Source organism: Fistularia commersonii, chromosome 1, assembly GCF_037954325.1.
Source record: "Fistularia commersonii isolate RoL2024-O1a breed Wild chromosome 1, RoL_Fcom_v1.0, whole genome shotgun sequence".
Classification (NCBI taxonomy): domain Eukaryota; kingdom Metazoa; phylum Chordata; class Actinopteri; order Syngnathiformes; family Fistulariidae; genus Fistularia; species Fistularia commersonii.
The window spans coordinates 24,250,640-24,270,651 of record NC_141284.1 but is presented as its reverse complement, the minus strand read 5'-3'; the positions used below and the strand labels follow the sequence as shown (position 1 = coordinate 24,270,651).

General features: G+C 38.8%; 1 protein-coding gene across 1 annotated transcript; it reads left to right on the top strand.

The window, feature by feature from the left end:
• Positions 1–3,708: 3,708 nt before the first annotated feature.
• Positions 3,709–17,967, top strand: LOC147237911 (programmed cell death protein 10). The gene is made up of 8 exons (XM_086156025.1): positions 3,709–3,817; positions 5,270–5,490; positions 6,535–6,588; positions 12,597–12,714; positions 14,066–14,192; positions 14,611–14,689; positions 14,803–14,885; positions 17,119–17,967. The coding sequence occupies exons 2-8, from the start codon at positions 5,401–5,403 to the stop codon at positions 17,198–17,200; spliced, it is 633 nt and encodes a 210-aa protein (XP_086012151.1). The 5' UTR covers positions 3,709–3,817; positions 5,270–5,400; the 3' UTR covers positions 17,201–17,967.
• The last annotated feature ends 2,045 nt before the right edge of the window (positions 17,968–20,012 follow it).

Genomic DNA, 20,012 nt, shown 5'->3' with positions numbered 1-20,012 from the left:
TTAAAACTTATGGAAAAATACAAAAAACAAAAAAATAAAAAGTTTTATGACTGATATTCTTTTAGATCTACTGAGTTAAATACAGATTGTGTTCCCCTTGCCATTTTCATTTTTTTATTCTCCACTTTTTATTTATTATCATCATTCTTGTTAATTGAATTATTTTAATGTATTAATTATTTTTCCTCTTATTTCTAAAATTGAATGTTTCTCACAGGCCTTTAATCTTGTTTACTCTTACAGTTAATTGACTGCATACAAAAAAAAATGTCCTTATGTTTCCTCATGCCTGTTAATATCATTGACATTCGATTCTATTTAACCATGTTTGTTCGTTCACATGTTTTGTCTGTTTATACTATAGATGTTCAAAAACGATTAGAAAATAAATAAATAAATAGATTGTAAATTTCGCAGCAAGATGAAGACATGCGCCTGCCCCCAGGCCAAACAGTCGATGCATTTCTGGGGAAATGTGTGGGTCGTCACTGAAACAAACCAAGTTAATCAACAATTGTCGAGTTCTTACAAGCCAAAAAAACCACAGGAAAGAGATGAAGCAACCAATAAGGACTGACTCAGAATTTCCGAAAGAAAAGTGGTAAGTGTCCTTTAGTTGGCAAACTAGAAGTAACCGAAACTTATAAACATTATCAAAAATTATTGTGATGTTTTGGATTGTAAATTTTAATTCTATTGCGCGAGATACTACTTGAGAATCACCAAGAAAATGTGCAAACAATAGCTTAGAAAAAAGACACAAGCACAAGCAAGCAAGAAAATATAAATATAAGAAAATATAAGAAAATAAGTATTTTTAGCTTTTCAGACAGATTTTCTCTCCAGTACTGTTAAGATGAGGCTTTGGGAGTTCATTTACCTGGAGCCAAACGTCATTCTCTCCTCATCAGAGTTAAACTAACCTGACAAATGAACTGCAACGATGACCTTTTCATTCATTAAACACTTAACCCTCTGACATGGAATGCTTTTGGTTGATAGAGATCATGGGGATGGACATCCACCCTCAGAAATGTCCATGTTTAACCCTTCATTGTTCTGTACAGAAATTACCTGAAACTCAGCTAAAATAAAGAAAAAGGACAAAGTGAGTCTTTAAAAACTGTCCCTAAAAAATGAAGAAATGCAATCAAACTAAAGATTAACAAGCTAGTACTTGAAAACATGTCAAATCATTAAATAAGGAAGAAAATATAAATCAGTTAATAATATTTTCTATGCTATATCAGAAAAAAAAATCAGTGGACATTAATGAGCTCCTTGTATAACGGGTGATGTGGCACAGGGGGAAGAGCACTCGGCCTTGTAAACAAACATTCCTTGTTCAATTCCTGGCTCCTCCTAGTGTGTTGAAGTGTTGTTGAGCAAGACAAACTCCTAACCGCTCCCTTGGAGCTGCTAGATGGTTGCCAACTGCTCATAGTTCATCTGTGATGGGTTAATTGTGCAGAGGATTATCCCGCAACGGATTAATAGAGTATTATAAATGTGAGTTGCTTTACATTGGGTTCATCCTTTTTTTCTTTTTCGCCCATTGGCAAAGCTTCTGTTTTTTGGGTGTTGGATATTTCTGGTGGCCTCTAATTTGATTTGATTACTTTACATCATGTCATTTCAGCATTACAATTAGTCACATTCAGTGACTTGGAAATCATGTGTGGCTGTTGACCTGCAATGAACTGGAAACATTTCCAGTTTGGGATTTTTGTTATAAAAAACAGAAAAAACACCAACCAACACCCATCTTTGTCTTCTTCTCCTTTTGGCTTTTCACTTCATGGGTCACCACAGTGAATCAACCTTCTCCATCTAACCCTGTTCTCTGGATCCTCGTCTCTCACTACTTTCATATCCTCTCTCACTACGTCCATAAATCTTTGGTCTTCCTCTAGACCTCCTGCCTGGCAGCTCCAATTCCAGCATCTGTCTACCAATGTGTTTACTCTCCCTCCTCTGTACATGACCCAACCATCTCAGTTTGGCTTCTCTTATTTTCTCTCCAAAACATCTAACATGAGCCGTGCCTCTGATAGACTCATTCCTGATCCTATCCAGCCCGGTCACTCCCAAAGAGAACCTTCGCATCTTCATCTATGTGACCTCTGGCTCTGCCTCCTGTGTTTTTGTCATTGTAACTGTTTCCAGGTCATACAGCATTGCTGGTGTCACCACTGTCTTGTACACTTTTCCTTTCATTCTGGCTGATAGTCTTCTATCGCATAGTAGCTGTGAAACTTTTCTCCACCCATTGCAACCTGATTGGACCCGTCTCTTCACCTCTTTTCCACACTCTCCATTGCTCTGGACTGTTGACCCCAAGTACCTGAAAACCCCCAACTTCTTAATGAGATGATGAGAGATGAGATCAACTTTATTTATCCTGAAGGAAATTGTTGTGCCAGAGTTTCAAGTAAAAAACATAACAGTAATAGATAATAGTAGAAAGGAGGAAGAATAAGAAATACAATGAAATATGAATTGTCTTAACTGTTTACTGTAACTACAAAGATTGAAGATTCCCTGCGGCTGAGGGAAGAGGAATTAAAAAATTAAAAAATCTCCACTCCCTGTCCCCTCACCGTTCCACCCGGGTTCCTCTCATTCACACACATATGTTCTGTCTTGCTGCAGCTAACTTTCATTCCTCTCCTTTCCATCGCATACCTCCACCTCTCTAGATTTTCCTCAACCTGTTCCTCTGCTGTCACTGCAGATCACAATGTCATCTGCAAACATCATGGTCCAAACCAACATCCATATCATAACAAAAAATCATGGGAAGAATTGCAACATTTAGCTTTTTCCACACTGCTCAGCCCTGATTTCTGTTGTGGCAGAGATTAATTTCTCCAGGAATTCCCACCAACTGCACTTGCAGCGATGTCTGTCTCTCAATTATTGTCTCTCAATAAGGCTGCCGACATAACTTACAAAACCACTCTATTTCTAATATTGTACTTTATATCCAGCTCAGTTTCAGTGCTTCTGTTTTTAATTTAGAATTAAGAATATGCATACATAACACAGAAAGACTGAAACTCTGGAAAAAAATAAATATTTGATGAAATACACCAACAGATATGAAAGTAATATTAGATAATGATAGTAAAAGAAAAAACAGTTAATTATGGGTAAATTGTTTAAAATAAGGGAATATGAAATATGTTTTAGTTATTTGAAATGCCCATGTAACATTGTTTAATAGCTTCGGCTTTAAATTGTGATTCCCTTTTATCAAGATTAGTTTGATGGTAATGATAAAGAATGCATGAATGAATTTCACTAGGTGCCTCTCAACAAAATGATCACTGGAGATTAATATAAACCTCTGAGTCTAGAATGACATATTTTACAACTATGACCCTACACTGCACAAACAAACAAACATACAAACATGCAAGCAAACAAACAAAAGAACTGATGTCATCAGTCAAGGGAGACAATTTTATTGTACACGAAGAATGCATACTTTTAATACTTTAATAACATTTTGAAGAAAAACTAAAACTTTTGAAGAAAGATAGATAGATAGATAGATAGATAGATAGATAGATAGATAGATAGATAGATAGATAGATAGATAGATAATTTGTCTTTTATGGACTGTATTCACTACCTTTATGACGTTGCAGTCGCTCAGTCTCTGCGCCTTCTGATTGGAGCAGCGCGTAGGTACGTAGCAACGGTCCGGAAGATGCCCAGTTCTGAAAAACTTCCGCCTTAAGTTGAAAAGAAAACACAGCAGCTAAAAGGCAATCGACGGCCTAACCAGCCCATTGAAGACGTCAGACCAAAGGTAGATACAAGTCCACATTTATTACGCATAGTTAATTTTTACCTTCTGCTGTAAAGCAGTTTGCCTACTTGTTTTTGCTCATTTAGTTGAGACAAATGTACAATTTACTCTGGCTAGCACGCAAGCTACGCTGTTAACTGCTAGCAATTCGCCACCATCGATCTTGTCGGCCATAGGCCTCAATGGGAGATCATTACGGGTAGATTGCGATCATTGCACCTCTATATCCGGTCAGTAATCGTCACGACAGAAAATAACGTTTGTCTTATGACCTGCCTAAAACGGCAAACGCTGAGCCGATAACGCAACTACTATTAAAGCCCCGTTCAGTTAGCCTTGTAGCTACGAAGTTACCTGGGGCTTTAGCTTGCAAGTAAAATAGCTATCGCGTCTCAAACTGGCGTTGATATTACGATTCTGATATCGCTGGAAAGAACACAGTTAATTTACATATTCTGGGGTATTTTTATAGGTGTATGGTTATTAAACACAGCCCGATGATAATATTATCATTTATTTGATTAGCTTCGGCTCAATCTAATCGTGTGTCTTTGCTGTTTCCAAATCCAACAATCAATTGCTTTATAAGACAACAAAGGAGAACAGGGAGTTGAGTTTTTTATGAATCCTCCATGTTCTCCTAAAATAAAATTTCCGCGTGCACACACGCCTTGTTGTCAGTGACCGTGATTGTAACCCCCCCTTTCCAAAACATTAAAAAAAAACAACCAATTACCATCAGTTAGTCATCTAAATCTATATAATGTGATAAATAGAAAATATATATCATATATGGACAGTAGAGCAGCTGTCTGGAACATGGAGGTATAATAAAGTAATACTATAAAACTAATAATAAAAGTGTAATCTTTATTTTACTGAATCCTGACGTGTTTTTATTATGGCCAGGGCATATCAATAAAAATGTAACCTCTCAATTAGGAACGTCCTTTAATCTGTGGATTCTGAATTGTTGTGATAGATTTAAAAGGCAACAGTAAACCCCCATTTTTATTTTTGGATGCACTGGATTTTTTCAAAACCTATAGAAATCATCTATGTCTATTACTTAGTCATTGTCATATGTTATTCTGATTTGTGCAGGTGGAACGAGAATTTGGGTATAGTTTCAAAGTAGTTCTGTTTAACATTTTTAATTCAAGATATCCAAGTAGATTTACCATAAATAATTTTCTCACTCAATTAAAGACTAGCTATTGCCATCAGTTAGTGTCATCTCATAGGCCAATGGCAGTCAAGATAGTGAATACGTATATCTGTATTTTTGCCTATGTATTTATAAATCTAGAGATCTGATTTTTGGATTTCTGTAACAGTTAAAGGTGGGAAATTTCGCACAGACATATATCAATTACCTTTTTACATAGATTAATAAGAGATCAACAAAGCAGTCAATAATATTTTGTTGTATTTTTTTTAATTTTTTTGCAGACTCTTCTCCTTCTGGAGATTGTGTGGTTTTTAGATTGTGTGTGGGTGTGAGTGGGTGAGTGTATGTGTGAGTGTGTGTGAGCTGCATTTTCCTCCCCACCATTTGACCAAGACGTGCTCCTCTCTGGAGGATGACAATGGAGGAGATGAAGAATGAAGCGGAGACAAACTCCATGGTATCCATGACACTGTACACCGTGATGTACCCTGTTTTCAAGGAGGTAATGTTGACTAATTGCTGAATTATTCTCATGATGCAACAACACAAACAGTATAAAAACACCAGTCTCAAAGCTGCTCACATCTGAGCTTGCTAATCAGTTGGTAACCTCACTCAATTAAGGCGTATACAAAGCAGTCCATGCACATCCCACCAATAGGACACATGACATAGTTCACATATAACTATATACCACCTGCTCAGCATCCCTGGGAAAAATGTATGTATTATAGTCATCTCCCACCACAAAGCAGTCAATATCCTGCAAGCATGTCAGAATGAAAACAAAGTTTGGCAACATTGAATAATATATCATGTGTTTGCACTGAACTTATTGCTGACAGAAAGACATCAAACTAAATCGTCTATCTTATTTAATCATACGGCCTCAAAAATTAATGCCTTGCACTTAATTGTGTTGTATCAAAGCCTAAATTTTTGCTGGTGGGTTGGTTGCAAAGTTTTCAGTACTTTTCCTTAATCTTGGTGTATTATCAATGGTGTTTAAGAGCATTGTCTTTGTATTTTTTAAAAATCTGCCTGATGTTTTCACAAAAAAAACATTCATTGACTTCTCATGCTTTGTTGGTCATTGGGGTATTATCATGTGCTCACCTCTTGTGTTTTGAGGTTTTAAAGGCTCAGTTGCCATAATGCATGCTTGTTTCTAACATGCTTTGATACTGCCGTTAAGTCTTACAACAATCAGTAATCCTATCGGAAAACAATGTATTAGACCTATTCCTGTAAATAAAACAAACAACATCCAAAAATTGATAAAAATGTGCAATGTTGGGGTACTTTTGTCCCTTCAGAGACAACTATATAATGAATAGACGAGAAGCACTTTTATTAGGAATTCTGCTGAATCAACTCTATGGACCACTGATTTTATTATGCATTTGTTAAGCTTAAATAGTGTTCATTTTGACACAGCAATTTATTAGAGTTCAGTGTATATTAGTTGGGTGTACTTTGTCTCCACAGCAACAATCCAAGCATGTCTGGGTATGTCAGTGATGTGCGTGTTTCTCTTTTGCAACAGCTGGAGAGAATCAACCTATCAGCAGCTCAGACGCTCAGAGCAGCCTTCATTAAGGTAGGAGTGCGCCTTAGTCTGATTGCTCCAAGTTTAAAAGTATCAACATGAACTCCCCCCCCCCCCCTCCCCCCGATCTTGGTTTCATCTGCTCAGCAGATTTCTGCCCTCCACCGTACATCTGCTTGCCAAGGAAAACAAACGCTGATTCAGTCAGTGGTCTCCAGCTTTACTTCTCTGGAACAGACTGATGTCTTTGTTATGCTGGATTCACACATACTGTGTCTGTGTCGCATGTGCCTTCAAGGTCCTCTCATTTTCATTCTGGGAATCATATTAACTGGGTAGAGCATACATACACACAGCTTGTGTCAGGAGTTGTTCTCAGCCACATCACTCATGCAAGGTGTGGTGTGGAGAGTTGGCTTCTGCTTATTGTTCTTGAAAAAGAGACAGTGAAATGATATGCTGGTTATCGTTAAGTCATAGCTGTACTAGTCAAAGTAGTCCTAAGAAATAAGAAAAATATACATCGTCACTTCCGATACTTATTGCTTTTCAACAGTCGGTGTTTTGGTTTGATCATTTTAATGCAAAGAATCCCATTACTGTATTTGACAATGTAGTTTTATATAGCTCAACAGCTGATCTCATCTGTTTAATTTATCTATTTTGAAATTACAAGTATTACAGGGAAACCGTGCCAACAACAAAAGTTGTGAAACAACCAAGGTTAAATTGCATATTTATTGGTGTCTGTGTATGTTCTTTGGAGTTTAAAAGTCACATTGATGTGGGAGGGAGTTGTTACACACTCAAGTGATTTTTAAATCGTTTTTAAATAATCCTCGAGAGATGTTATGACTCTTTGAGAATGGATATAGCTCTCTTTTCGAAACCATCCTGTCCTTTGTGGAGTAGTGGCAAGCCCCTATGATATTGTCTCCTTACAACACACTGCAAAGTCAAAGAAGTTGGGGCTGCCAAACTGGAAAGTTATTTGTTTAGAGGGTCCAAAGTAGTGGCTGTAGAAGGTGCTTAGGCTTGGAAGATTTGTTCTAACCCTCTTCAGACTACTGAAGATATACATTCTCTGTTGTGCTCCAAAGACCAGGCATATGTTTCCACTCCATAGGAGTTCCTCATGTTGCACCGCCTGCAACTAGGATCCACTGTTGAACGACAGCAAGTGTTTCTCAACCTTAAATCTGAAGCACACAAGTTTCTCCTCATCTTGTCAATCTTAGGAGACAGGTTGTTATCCTTGTACCAGTCCATTCCCTTTTCCGACTGTCCTGTAAGGAGTTTCTTTATTATTTGTCATGTATCCTATTACTATTGTTAGCGAATTTGATCAGCTAGTTAATGTTGGTTTTGGCTCCACAGTTGTTTGTGAGCAGAGTGACACAAAGCAGACAGCGCACATTGCCCGAGGGGCACTGCTGCTCAGTCACACAGTATCTGAAGTGTTAATGCTGTCAAGGATTATCTGTGGGGTTTATTTTTCACCCAAAAAAAAAAATCCCAAATCCATTTGCAAATGGAGGAGCTTTTTTCAAAGTAGTGAAAAGCCTTTCTATTAGCAGTAGTGGGATGGGGTTGTTGAAGGCCAAACTAAAATCAATAAGCAAAATCCTGGACTTGATAGAGTGTGAAGCGAATGAGAAGGTGTCATTTCTGAGCCGGGAGGTCATTTTCAGACTGGAGAGGGTCCAATGAGCAGGCGAGACTGGCTTTGCTGTAATCGTTGGAAGCTCTCGATGGTAACAGAGGTCAGCATCACTGGATGATAGTCTTGGAGGCAGTACGCCACTGAATTCGGTGGCACAGGCACAAAGTAAATAGAATTGTGTGACTACACAACGCCTGATGGAGAGAGGCACTAAAGATAATAGTAAAAGACCCCTGTTGGCTGGATAGCAAAGGGTTTGGAGGTGTGTTGAGGATTTAGTGTGCTCCACTATATATAGCATCCTCCTCCCTGGTGCGAAGAGGATGCTATACATCCTCAATGCTACACATTGAGGAACAGGAACCCTGTTCCTCAATGGTTGCTCATGGTTTGTGAGTCAGTTACTCACAACTGATATTGAATGACCTCTGGGCTGACCTGAAATCCGGATGTGAGTGTAGTCTTCATTTTTTTTTTCCATTACCTAAATTCCCTGAGACATGTGATATCTATCAGCAGTCACAGGAACTCTAATTTTCGTTATGCTGTCTTGATGGCTGGGCGGGTCAGTTATATTTCATGCATGATGTCAGTCGTGTACTGAACGCACCGCATCCACCCTTTTATTTTTAATGAAGTATAAGTGGAATTTCTTGCGTCAAACATATTCATGTGATCACCCCCAGTCACTCCAGGTAGGCATTACACACAGTCAAATTTATACAGGAGTCACTCTAGATTCAAGCATGGAAGAAAGCCATAATGGAAATAGTCACTGGAGGAACAATGAGGTGTTTGTCATCCCCATTGTGTGGTATAATACTTTCTTTAAATGCAAAACTTGAGTGCTGGCACAGTTGCCCGCTCCTGTCAGAGCCCTAGATATGCTGGTCTCAACCAGAAGTGTCATTAGTCTTGTTTTTATCTGCTAAGCATATTTCTTGCCTTCTGTCATAAACTCACTTGCCAACAGCACAACAAGTACTGATTCAGTCAGTGGTATCCAATTTTACGTCTGTGTGATAGTTTGATGTCTTAGATATGCTTGGATCAGGGGTTAGACTGACTTGATAGCTGTCTCAGACCAAAGTGTGGGTGTTTGTTTGTTTCTGTAGTCTGTCGGGGTTGTTTTGTTCATATTTCTAGCACACCCAAATACAGGGTAGGTACAGTGACGTGAAGAGATGAATGAGGAATTGGAGGAGACTAATGTTAAGCAGATTTTACCATGGTAATTGTGTAATCCACAAAAGGGGGTTCATACTTTGAAGTGACACTCACAAGAGGAACTGGATCCTCAGTCTCTGTACACCACGCTGCTGCACTGTTTAGTAAATGTGGTCAAGGGTGTAAGGTAAGAACAGGAAGAGGAGTGGCATGTATGTGAGAGGAGGTCATTGACAAAAATGCCAGCAACAACGGCCCACATGTTTCCATATAGAAGGCTTTTCCCCTCCAGTGAAGCAGACAGTTTCAGTTTGTGTTCCTTTACCGTTCTGTGTGACGAATCACTTCTGTGGAACACAAAATAGGACTTATTTTTTTCGAGAGGTGTACCGTTGGAAGGTTCGGATAACTTCTCCATTGCAGAGTCCTTATTCAGCTTCTCCCTCTGCCTTTCTGGAGCGGTTGCAAGATGTAAAATACACAATAAGTATGTGAGCGCACTCTCCTATGTTTAAATAGTAGAACCCATCTAAAGCCAGCAAGCTACGGAAGCGTATAGGTATCATATAAGTAGCATTTTACTTTTAGAATTTGACATTTCTAATTTGGGGTGGCGTGGTGCAGGAGGTAGAGCAATTGTCTTTAGAACCAAACATTCCTGGTTCGATTCCGGGCTCCTCTTCGTGTGTCGAAGTGTTGTTGAGCAAGACACTGAATCCCTAACTGCTCCGCTGGAGCTGCTAGATGGTTGCCAACTGCTGCAGTTAACTGCTTCCCCGCCGTGGGTGGAGGTCAGCCTACTGCTCACGGTTCATCCATGATGGGTTAATTGCAGAGACTGAATTTCCCACAAGGGATTAATAAAGGATAAATTGTTAAATTTGATAACAATTTGCTGGGGTATGTTTTGAAAATTAATTCTTCAATGTATTTTGCTTTTTAATTTGGATTAAGTCACAGACAGAAAAATGAAGAAGATGAAAATGCAGTTTGGATTATTTATTGCTCACTTTAGTTATGAGTCAGAGTATGCTGTCACATTTTGAAAATGAAAAAGCATTCTGCTAATGCATTTTAATTTTCATGTTTGACATTTCTAATTGAAATTTGATAACAATTTGCAGGGGTATGTTTCTAAAATGAAATGTTAAATGTATTTTCATTTTTAATTTGGATTAAGTCACAGAATGAGCAGTCAGGAAGAAGAAAATAAGAAGGCAGTTTGGATTACTTTTTTCTCAAAATATGCTGTCACGCTCTGAAAATGAGAAAGCATTCTGCTTATGCATTTTTAAAATTTGAATTATGATACCTTTGTGCTTCCACAGTAAACAAAACATTCACAATAATATTCAAATAATTTGCATATAATGTAAAATACAAACATGAATCTCTTTTTGTACCACCTCACGGACCCTTTTATCTCATTACTTCACTTTGCATTTCATATTGTGTATAATGTCCAGTTGTTTACCTTCAGGCTAGTACAAGGTTTAATGGTAAACCAGAGCAAAATTTCTTGTCTGTGCGAACATTCTTGGGCATTCAAGCTGATCCTGAAAATTCATATGACAATTGATATTTTATTAGAATTAAGGGTGACATTTCCATATTTGTCAAATGTTATTTGACTCTCTCATCGTAATGCAGTTTGTTTTAGTGTTGAAAAGTGTTATTTTACTATCTCAGTCTGATTCTTTTATTATGTAAAATGTTTGGTTAATTCTGTTGCCCAAGAAATGATTTGAGTCAAAAAAAAAATTCTTCAAAAACACGAAGAGAGGATTCAGAAAATTAGCTTAAAATTAGCAGTCAGACTGACACCAAATAAGGTAGGAATTATAAATAATTATAATTTATCCTTTATTAATCCCTCATGTGGAAATTCGTTATCTGCAATTAACATCATCATGGATAAACGATAAGCAGTAGGCTGCTGTCCACTAGTGCCAGGGGAGCAGTTAAGGGTTCAGTGTCTTGCTCAACAACACTTCCACACACTAGGAATTGAACCCGGAATGTTCGGTTTCAAAGACAATTGCTCTACCTCCTGCAACATGCCACCCCAATCTATGAAAATGTGCCAGAAATTGTCATGAAATGATATTTTCATTTAATTAAGCTATGCTTTGTCATACTGAAGAGCCACTGAATTAATACTACTTCATATCTAACGTGTTTTTTTAACTCAAGCACACCCTATGATACACGTATTCTAAAAGAGGCTTTTGGATATTACTGAGATTCATTTCTTCCGTGAATCAGAAAAGACTTTTAAAATTAGCAGCCACCTCTGATCGGAGAGGCAGACGCTCACCGCAAAGCCAAGAAAAAGGCATCAACCCTCCTCATGGCAGTCTGCAGACTGTATGTGTGTTCTTGCAGCTGGGAGAGGGGATGGGTAACAAAAGCTGGATTCTTTATATCCTGTCACCAGATCCACCAATAACAGTCAGTTGCTTTAGCTGGTGTTCAGCCAGTAGAGGGCAGTCGCTATTCGTATTATGACACAATCTTACTTATTCAAGTACTCAGCACTGAGATTCCAAGCCTCGGCCCCGAATGAATCGGCACTCCCTTTTAAACCGTCAATCCGGTTTCCAGCTCTGGAAAAGTTGATGCTTCGAATCTTAAATTTATACAAGCTCCATGATGTCCCTTAATTATGTTCATCAGAGGGGCTGACTTTTAATCTGCCGTGGTGATTTCTTGCCTTGTGTCTGCACAGGTTAGAGACTCACGGGTTGTGTCTTTTATCTTCACGCTGATGTGATTCTCCTGCGATAACAGCGGAGACAGATAGATAAATTAATGCTGTATTGCTGCTGATGAGCCCAATTGTTCACCGTCCCTGCAGATGGAATATTAATGAAAGAGAAGCAGCTATGTCATTATGCATGGCAAAGGGAGGTGTGTATTTCCTTACAATTGTTTTTCTTTGACATTTGTAGGCCTTTTGTTCACATGTCTCTCTGACAGGTCTCTGTGATGCCCCTGCTGATTCCTGGTTGGTTTAGTTCATGTTTAAATTATTTAGAAACATTGCTTCAGAGCGTCAAGAACAGAGTTCTGGCTTTGTTCCGTATAGGATTGTGTCTTTTGGTGGAAAGGGCAAACTTAGCTTTGCGTCATTTTTCTTTTATACTTGTGCGCCTCAGCATCAGCCGGAGCCTAAATTGTAAAACCGTTGAAAGGCGAGCCACGATTAATGATTTTCCTTTTCTGCCAGGCGGAGAGGGAGAACCCTGGCCTGACTCAGGACATCATAATGAAGATCTTGGAGAAAAAGAACGTCCAAATCAACTTCACTGAATCGCTACTGCGCATGGCAGCTGATGACGTGGAAGGTGTGTACAAGAAGTGTCGAAAGACTGCAGGAAATTCTCTTGCCATACCATGCTCTGTGCCAAGAATGTATTTCAGTGCCATGCATAATTAATTAGAATACTAAAAAATATACCAACACTAGAATGCTAATGAATTCAGATTCCTATTCAGTTGACAGTTGTATCCCATGAATTTGTAGTAGAGAAGTGAAAATAATTTCTTAGTGAAGGGATTTCTCCTTAAAATGTGATTACTTGTACTTGGGGAGGGGTTGTGAAGAAACTCAGTTGCTCATATTCAGAAGCCATATTGATACTGACAAGAAGTAGTGTCTGAAATAAGTTGGAGATTTCTTTACCCCCCCCCCCCCCCAAGAAAAAAAAGAATAAAATTAGGTTGCGCTGATTTTTATGTAAGTTATTTCGCATCGTGGTCTAGTCTTAGCAATACTTAACGCTTAAAGATGACTTACTGCAGTTTACCTGTGGTATTTTCCCATGAATTCAAACATGTCACAATGTATTTGCTGAGGAAAAGGTGATTTGATGTAATGATTAAATGAGTACTTTGTTCCATTTATATACGGAATATTCAGTATTGGTCACAATCATTATACTGATATATTGCCCTTCCCAGGTTTGTGCTGGATGTAACCACCCTGTACAGACAGCAAATCAGCTGCTGTATTGTTTTATCTTGGCAGTTCTGTCACAATTTGACACGGATGATATAAACTCTTTTGGCTGTGAGAATTAACAGGGACAGACGAGGGCTTTCTAAATGCCCTGTAGGAAAGGAGCAATTCAATCCGTGTTAGTTCATCCCAGTTTCTCTTTGTAGGTCCTGCAGTTAAGGATTGTTTTCTCTTGTGAGCATGTCTGCTTGCTGACCCGCTTCAAAATCCCTGTTTATTCTGACCTCACTTCAAACAACACTTCCTCTTTTGCTAGTATGTCTCAAGTCAGGGAGTCCTAACCGTTTTTAGGTAGAGATGGAAGTCAACAAGGTTATTTATTGAAACCATATACATTATAAAACCTGTTCAGAAACTGTGTTTTAACAGGTAAAAAATAATCAAAAACATTTTCTGAAAAATCAGTTTCGGGGTTAAAAGTTGCCAGAGTTGTTTTCCAGAGTTGTGAACATGTAATCCACAAATTTATTTTGCTAATCTGTACTTTCCCTTTGTCAGTTCACTGATTAATGCTTGAATTGGCGAAAAAATTACTTAAAAGTCAGCAAGAAATGTTTTCCAACACATCTATACGGTCCAACCACCAGAAAGCTTGAATCAGAAAGTTGTAAAATGACGAACTTGAAAAACTCAAATCTGTTTTGGTCAAAAAGTGCTAAAAGTCCTTCCCTCTGCAGAGTTCATGATTGACCGGCCGGAGCAGGAGTTCCATGACCTCAATGAGAAGGCCAGAGCTCTGAAACACATCCTCAGCAAAATCCCAGATGAGATTAACGACAGAGTACGCTTCCTACAAACTATCAAGTGAGTGAGCGCAGACGCATACCATACCGCATACTGCATTTATAAACCACATCTCCTTTTGTTGTGCATGTCACCCAACATTTCCTTGAAATGTGGAGATTACATTTCAAGGAAGTACTGGTGTGTAAGCCTTCGGTAGCACATGTACCTATTCTGTAATATAATGCAAGTTTTACAATATACACTAGCATCTTTTAAGCAAAAGACAAAATGAAAAAAAAGTACAGTGACAAATTTGCTTTAACGTAGGACTTCATGGATCCAGCATTTCATGTAGTGTAAACTGGCTTAAATCTAAAACCAATATTGGACAGGAAATTCGAGAAGAAGCTGCATCCTGGTCATTGAATAGCTTTCCCCATGCAAATGGGGCTTGGGGTCAGAGTAGCAGTTGTGAAAATCCTGTGTGTTCCCACAGAGACATAGCCAGCGCCATAAAAGAGCTCCTGGACACTGTCAACAACGTCATAAAGAAATATCAGTACCAGAATCGCAGAGTGAGTCTTTCACAAACACACAAATGTCACACTTGGTATGTCACACTTGTTTCCCTGTTACAAAATGATGGTTTTCTTTTCTTTCCTTCTTTTTATTCATCTGCTTGTTAAAGGCCCTGGAACACCAGAAAAAGGAGTTTGTGAAATACTCTAAAAGCTTCAGTGACACCCTCAAAACATACTTCAAAGATGGAAAGTAAGTGTGTCCAGCCTGCTAGTCTTTGCATTGTTAGTTGAACAGGGGTTGTTTTGGTTGTCTTTGGCACATCCCAGGAAGTTGTATTGACAGCCTGATGATTCTGCTCACATACTAAATATACACTACAGGGGAAACCTAGACTCACAAGTTGAATTTCTTTTTCGTGACCAAGCCTATATCTCAAATTGCTCCTATATCAATTTAAATCTCCCACTGAAATGCTACTAATCTTTTCCAGATCCCTGTTTTTATAAGGTGTAAATAAGAAAAATGTATTCTATAAATAAAAAATAATAATACATAATAAAAGAGAACATAAGGAAATAAACTGGTTTTATTAGGTTTATTTACGATGAAGAGGAGGCAGAGGAGGTTTAAGGAGTCTTTCATTTTGTGCTCTACTGCTTAACTTACTTGCTAACACACAATGCTTTAATATATTGCTATATTGAACTTACACATAATGCTACACTTTATTGCCGAATTTTATTTTGCGACGGAATGAATGCTCTTCCTCTTTTGAAAATGATCAAACAATCGCTGACTGGCTGTGAATGGCACTTCCCCATTTGTTGACTTTCTAACCGTCTTGGTCACGGTTTCCCAACAACCACAACTTCTCCATCTCTTCACGGACAAGTCAATAACATGCAGACCCCGCTTGTGATTTTCATCAGGGCTACGTACTAGTAGTTTAAAGTCAAGGCACTTGTGTGTCAAGGTTTCTCTGTCACAAGAAAGACCCACCAGTAAAACTATGGCTTTATATTAATACAACCCTATATTTAAAAGATTAATAGAAGATTGAACTTATTAAATTATTATTATTAAACTCCAAAGATCCTTGTAGGACTATTATTGTACCGTCTGAGCCTGACAGGCAGTGTTTGTGCAAAGCCAATATTTATCATGCAAACACTGGGGAAGAATCAGTGTTGTCATTCTAGATTAAGTAGTAAAGATGGTGAACATCTAAAGCCTCAACTCCGATACATTTACTGTCCCGCGCTTTGGTAATGGAAAACCTCAGGGGATTCTGTCTACTATTTTGATAAAGCATGCCATTAATCATGTGAAATACTTAATTGTTTAATGGACAATTGATTAAATTAAAGTAATTGGGTTATAAGATTCTGTTTTTAATAAATTGGCAAATATTTCTGCTGCACCCAAATATGGATTCAAAATGTTACGATGTTGAAAATTTAAAACAAGCAGCTGCCCTGGATGTTTTAACTCCATAATGACACCATTGTCAACTCAGAAAGACTACAGTGGAATATTTTTCTTAGAAGTGAAACTAAGGTTGACGTTGGCATTATTGAGCTTCGAGTCATCATGGTATCCCGGAAAACCAGTTGTACGCAAGGTTGCCTGGACACTTTTAGATTCAGATGTGTGGAAGATGTTGGAATTTGTTTCGCTGACAGTACAACTTCGAACCAGCACAATATCAATGTCAGCTGTCGTCATTACTCTTAATCCCCTCGGACTTAGACTTCCTGACACTAACACCACAACTGACGTTCAGCAAACTATCCTCGTCCAAACATTTGTGTTCAGCTGGGTGCCTGTCAGGAATGTCAATACAATAAATGGAACACATTTAACATATTTAACTTCTAGAGTGAAAAAAGTATATATATTGATCTGGCAAGTTTCAACAGGGGCCTCATGTACTCCAGCCCTCATATCTGGAAGGAGCTGATGAGGTTTTGCTTACCGTAAAGTCACTTTGCCTCTGAAGGATAATGTATGCATGGTAAATGCTGCAGCTACAAAAGGCAGCGTGACTCATACATTGCTATAAAACGCCCATAAATAGTGGTGATATTATTGTGAATATTAGAAACGGTGCAGAGCAGAATGCGATGCGATAGCATTGCAAACTGGGGAATCAGCATCTTTCTGACACAATGTCAACAGAATCTAGGCATCGTAAGCTTTACCGGGGAAGGGCATGTTGCTAGGTAACTGACAAAGAAGGTCCTGTTGATAATTTTTCTATCACCCATCTCCTCTTGAAAGACATGATAGATAGTATCACCTTCCACTCTGTCAAGAGCCATGGAGAGTGGAAGAGATGGGGGTGTTTGCAGTAAGTCATCTGGCCATTTATTATCTCAGCCTGGCAGTGAAACCAGCCGAGACCTGTCCCCCCCCCATCCCGACAAAAGTTTTAACTTCTTTTTGTCTGTTTTCTCACTTGTACTTTTTTTTTTGTTCTCAGGGCAATAAATGTCTTCATCAGTGCAAACCGGCTCATTCACCAAACCAACCTCATACTGCAGACCTTCAAAACTGTGGCCTAGCCCACAGAGATCACAGAGCCCCCCCGCCTTGGGGGATCATCTGCTAGAATGGTGGAAGCTTGAAGACCGCCTGACCCGTATATGTAAATTAGAAAGAGTTGATTTTAGGGTTGGGGTTGACTCCATTGGAGTCACAATTCTAGATTCCAGTTCAAGAGACTGAAAAGTGCCATTTGTTTTTTGTTTTCAATGAGGATTTTCCAGTCTTGAAATGGAACGGAGTAGGCCCAACGTCTGGTTGATTGATTTTATTTGGACAGTTTTAATTTATAGCCCTGGTCTTGTTTGGGGTAGGTGAGGTGAGGTGTTTATTAAAGACTAATTGCCATTTTCTAATATATTCATGTTGATTCATTTTACTCAAGCTTCTCAATCATGGCTACACATCTGAGACCGCGTTCAGTAGGGCTGTGTCATTATAGTTCTTATCGGTTTCCACTCCTCGCCTCCTTTTTAGCTCATTCCACCGCGGTCTGTACGTCGACGATAGAACGCACTCAACTGCAGGTGAAATAGCTGCGAGGAGGGAAGAGGAAGCAGTTGGATGTTAATGAGGCAGACCCAAATTTTGTTTCTCTTTATCATCAGACAACAGAAAGCCAAATGACTTCCAGCACAGTGTGCGCCTTACCAAGTCCTGTAACATTCCCTCCTCCGAGTGTAATGAAGTGGAGCCAGTCCCTGCTGTTGGGGGATGTAGAGAGAGAAATGAAAATTCTGTATTTAACTGATATCTGGTTGCAAATGTTCAATAAATAGTTTCCAAATGATTGTGCTTCCTCTTTTTTTTTATTTGTCCAAGTCCACTCTGCATTAGGTGACTGAGTGCTGGCTTGACAACGGATTGCTATTTTACATTTTCACCCATACTCACTCATTTATTTCAGAGGCTACAATACTGGCACTTTTATTTTTGGCTGGTTGGACCTGAAGAGTTTTAAGATTTTCTGATTAATTCAGCTGCTATGGAGCAAAGTTGAGTGAAACATGTTGTGCAGAAGTAAATAAAAGAGCATCTAAAAGCACAAAAAACAACCTAAACTCAACCTATGGAATGGAAAACAATCTTTTGGCCTAATAAGTCTCTTTCTGCTGCTTCCTTTCTGAGGGTGAGTTCACTGGACCTGAAGAGCTTCTGCAGTCCAGTGGACTATGTCATGCTGCGGAGGAGAAAGACACTTGAGAACGAAGGTATTTCTAATGGCAAATTTCAGCCAAGATAAGATCCTAAATGCCATTACCTGCTTATAACCACATTATGGCTCGTGTTCTTCTAAGCCCTGAATGAATGGGAGCATAAAAACCCGCTTAGTCTCTCTGTGGAGACCTTCCTTTTCTGAAAGCCCACGGGGAACTGAAATGTTGCCAATCCAGAAGTTATTCTTTCTATACCAGTTTTAATGGTACTTCTAAATGAATAAAACCTAACTGTTCCCCTTAGGGGGCAAATTTGATTTTTAGAAAGCTGTTGAAAGCACCATGCAATTAAACAGGCAATTCATATATCACATACAGTGCCTATATCATTGATAGGAAATGCACAGTAACAGGTTTATTGTGGACTGATAGCTATTTGGCACTTTGTGACATATATAGGAAAATGTAAAAATGACTAGACCTGTTTGAAAATAATTGATCTCATTCATGGCTGAAGACAACCGAGGAACTACTTGGTGTGACTATTTTTTCATACTTGAGGGAAGTTAGATTTGTGCTGCTATATCTACTGTATCCAGAGATACATGATTCAGAGGCATGACTGTAAATGCTCATATCACAGAAGGATAGAGGTGATAGCACTATTTGTCTCCAGAACTGAATGATGTTGAAAGTAGGGTAAAGTGAAAATAAACAAGATAAGTGGAGGAATGAGAGTACATTACATGTGTAACTTTATGTAATAACTGTATACCGTTAATGTGTAGAAGCACAATATGATTACCGCTCCTGCCTTACAGCACAGGGAGTGTGTGGAGTTTGCATGTTCTTCCCAAATCCATGTGGGTTTCCTTTAGGTTGTTCAGTTTCCTCCCACAGTCCAAATTCATGAAGTAGAATCATTTGGAAAGTGTGAATGACAGAGTGAATGGTTGCGTCTCTATATGTGGTCCTCTGATCAACTGGCCAACAGTCCTGGGTGAACCCCGCCTCTCGCCCGATGGCAGCCGGGATAGGCTCCAGCATCCCCAGCGGGCCTCGGTAACGGATGGATTGGTATATCAACATAGCCAAAAATTACAAGAATTTGCCTCATAGGGCTTTAGAATCTATTCTAAGTGCACCATCTTCCAATTATACTGCACATGAATGAGGAAAAGGAAACTAAACAAGGGAATGATGTATAATACATTTAGAAAGGTGCTGTATATATAAATTCAGTGTAGTGAAAAAACTTTCGTGTTCTTAGTGTGCTGCATCCAAGGTTACTGCATTTGTTCTCGGTGAACAAACTCATCCTTCCGGGCAGATGCTTCCTCATCATCACTTCCTTGATACTGCTTTTCATGTGCATGTGCAATGCGATTGTCTAGTGGCCGTAATTCCAGTGTCGCCTGGAAACATTGGACAGGAAAATCATGAGTGTGCAGAGGGGCGGTCCATGCTCCATAACCTTCCTGTTGTTGTGTGGGCCACTGTAATTGTGGCATAAAAAGATGCAAATGGTACTTACAAACTGCGGTTGAAGTTATTTCAGAATTTAGGGTTAAAAAAGGAAAACTTATGATCCTTTCTTTAAAAGCATGTTTAATGTTGAATTGAATGATTAAGACCTCAGGAAACAAAGCAGTGTACTGAATAGTTGCATTTGAGA

Coding starts and splice junctions, on each gene's coding strand:
- LOC147237911 (XM_086156025.1), top strand. CDS start 5,401: ATGACAATGGAGGAGATGAAGAATGAAGCGGAGACAAACTCCATGGTA. Junction 12,715..14,065: donor GGCAGCTGATGACGTGGAAG/GTGTGTACAAGA, acceptor TTCCCTCTGCAG/AGTTCATGATTGACCGGCCG. Junction 14,886..17,118: donor ACATACTTCAAAGATGGAAA/GTAAGTGTGTCC, acceptor TTTTGTTCTCAG/GGCAATAAATGTCTTCATCA.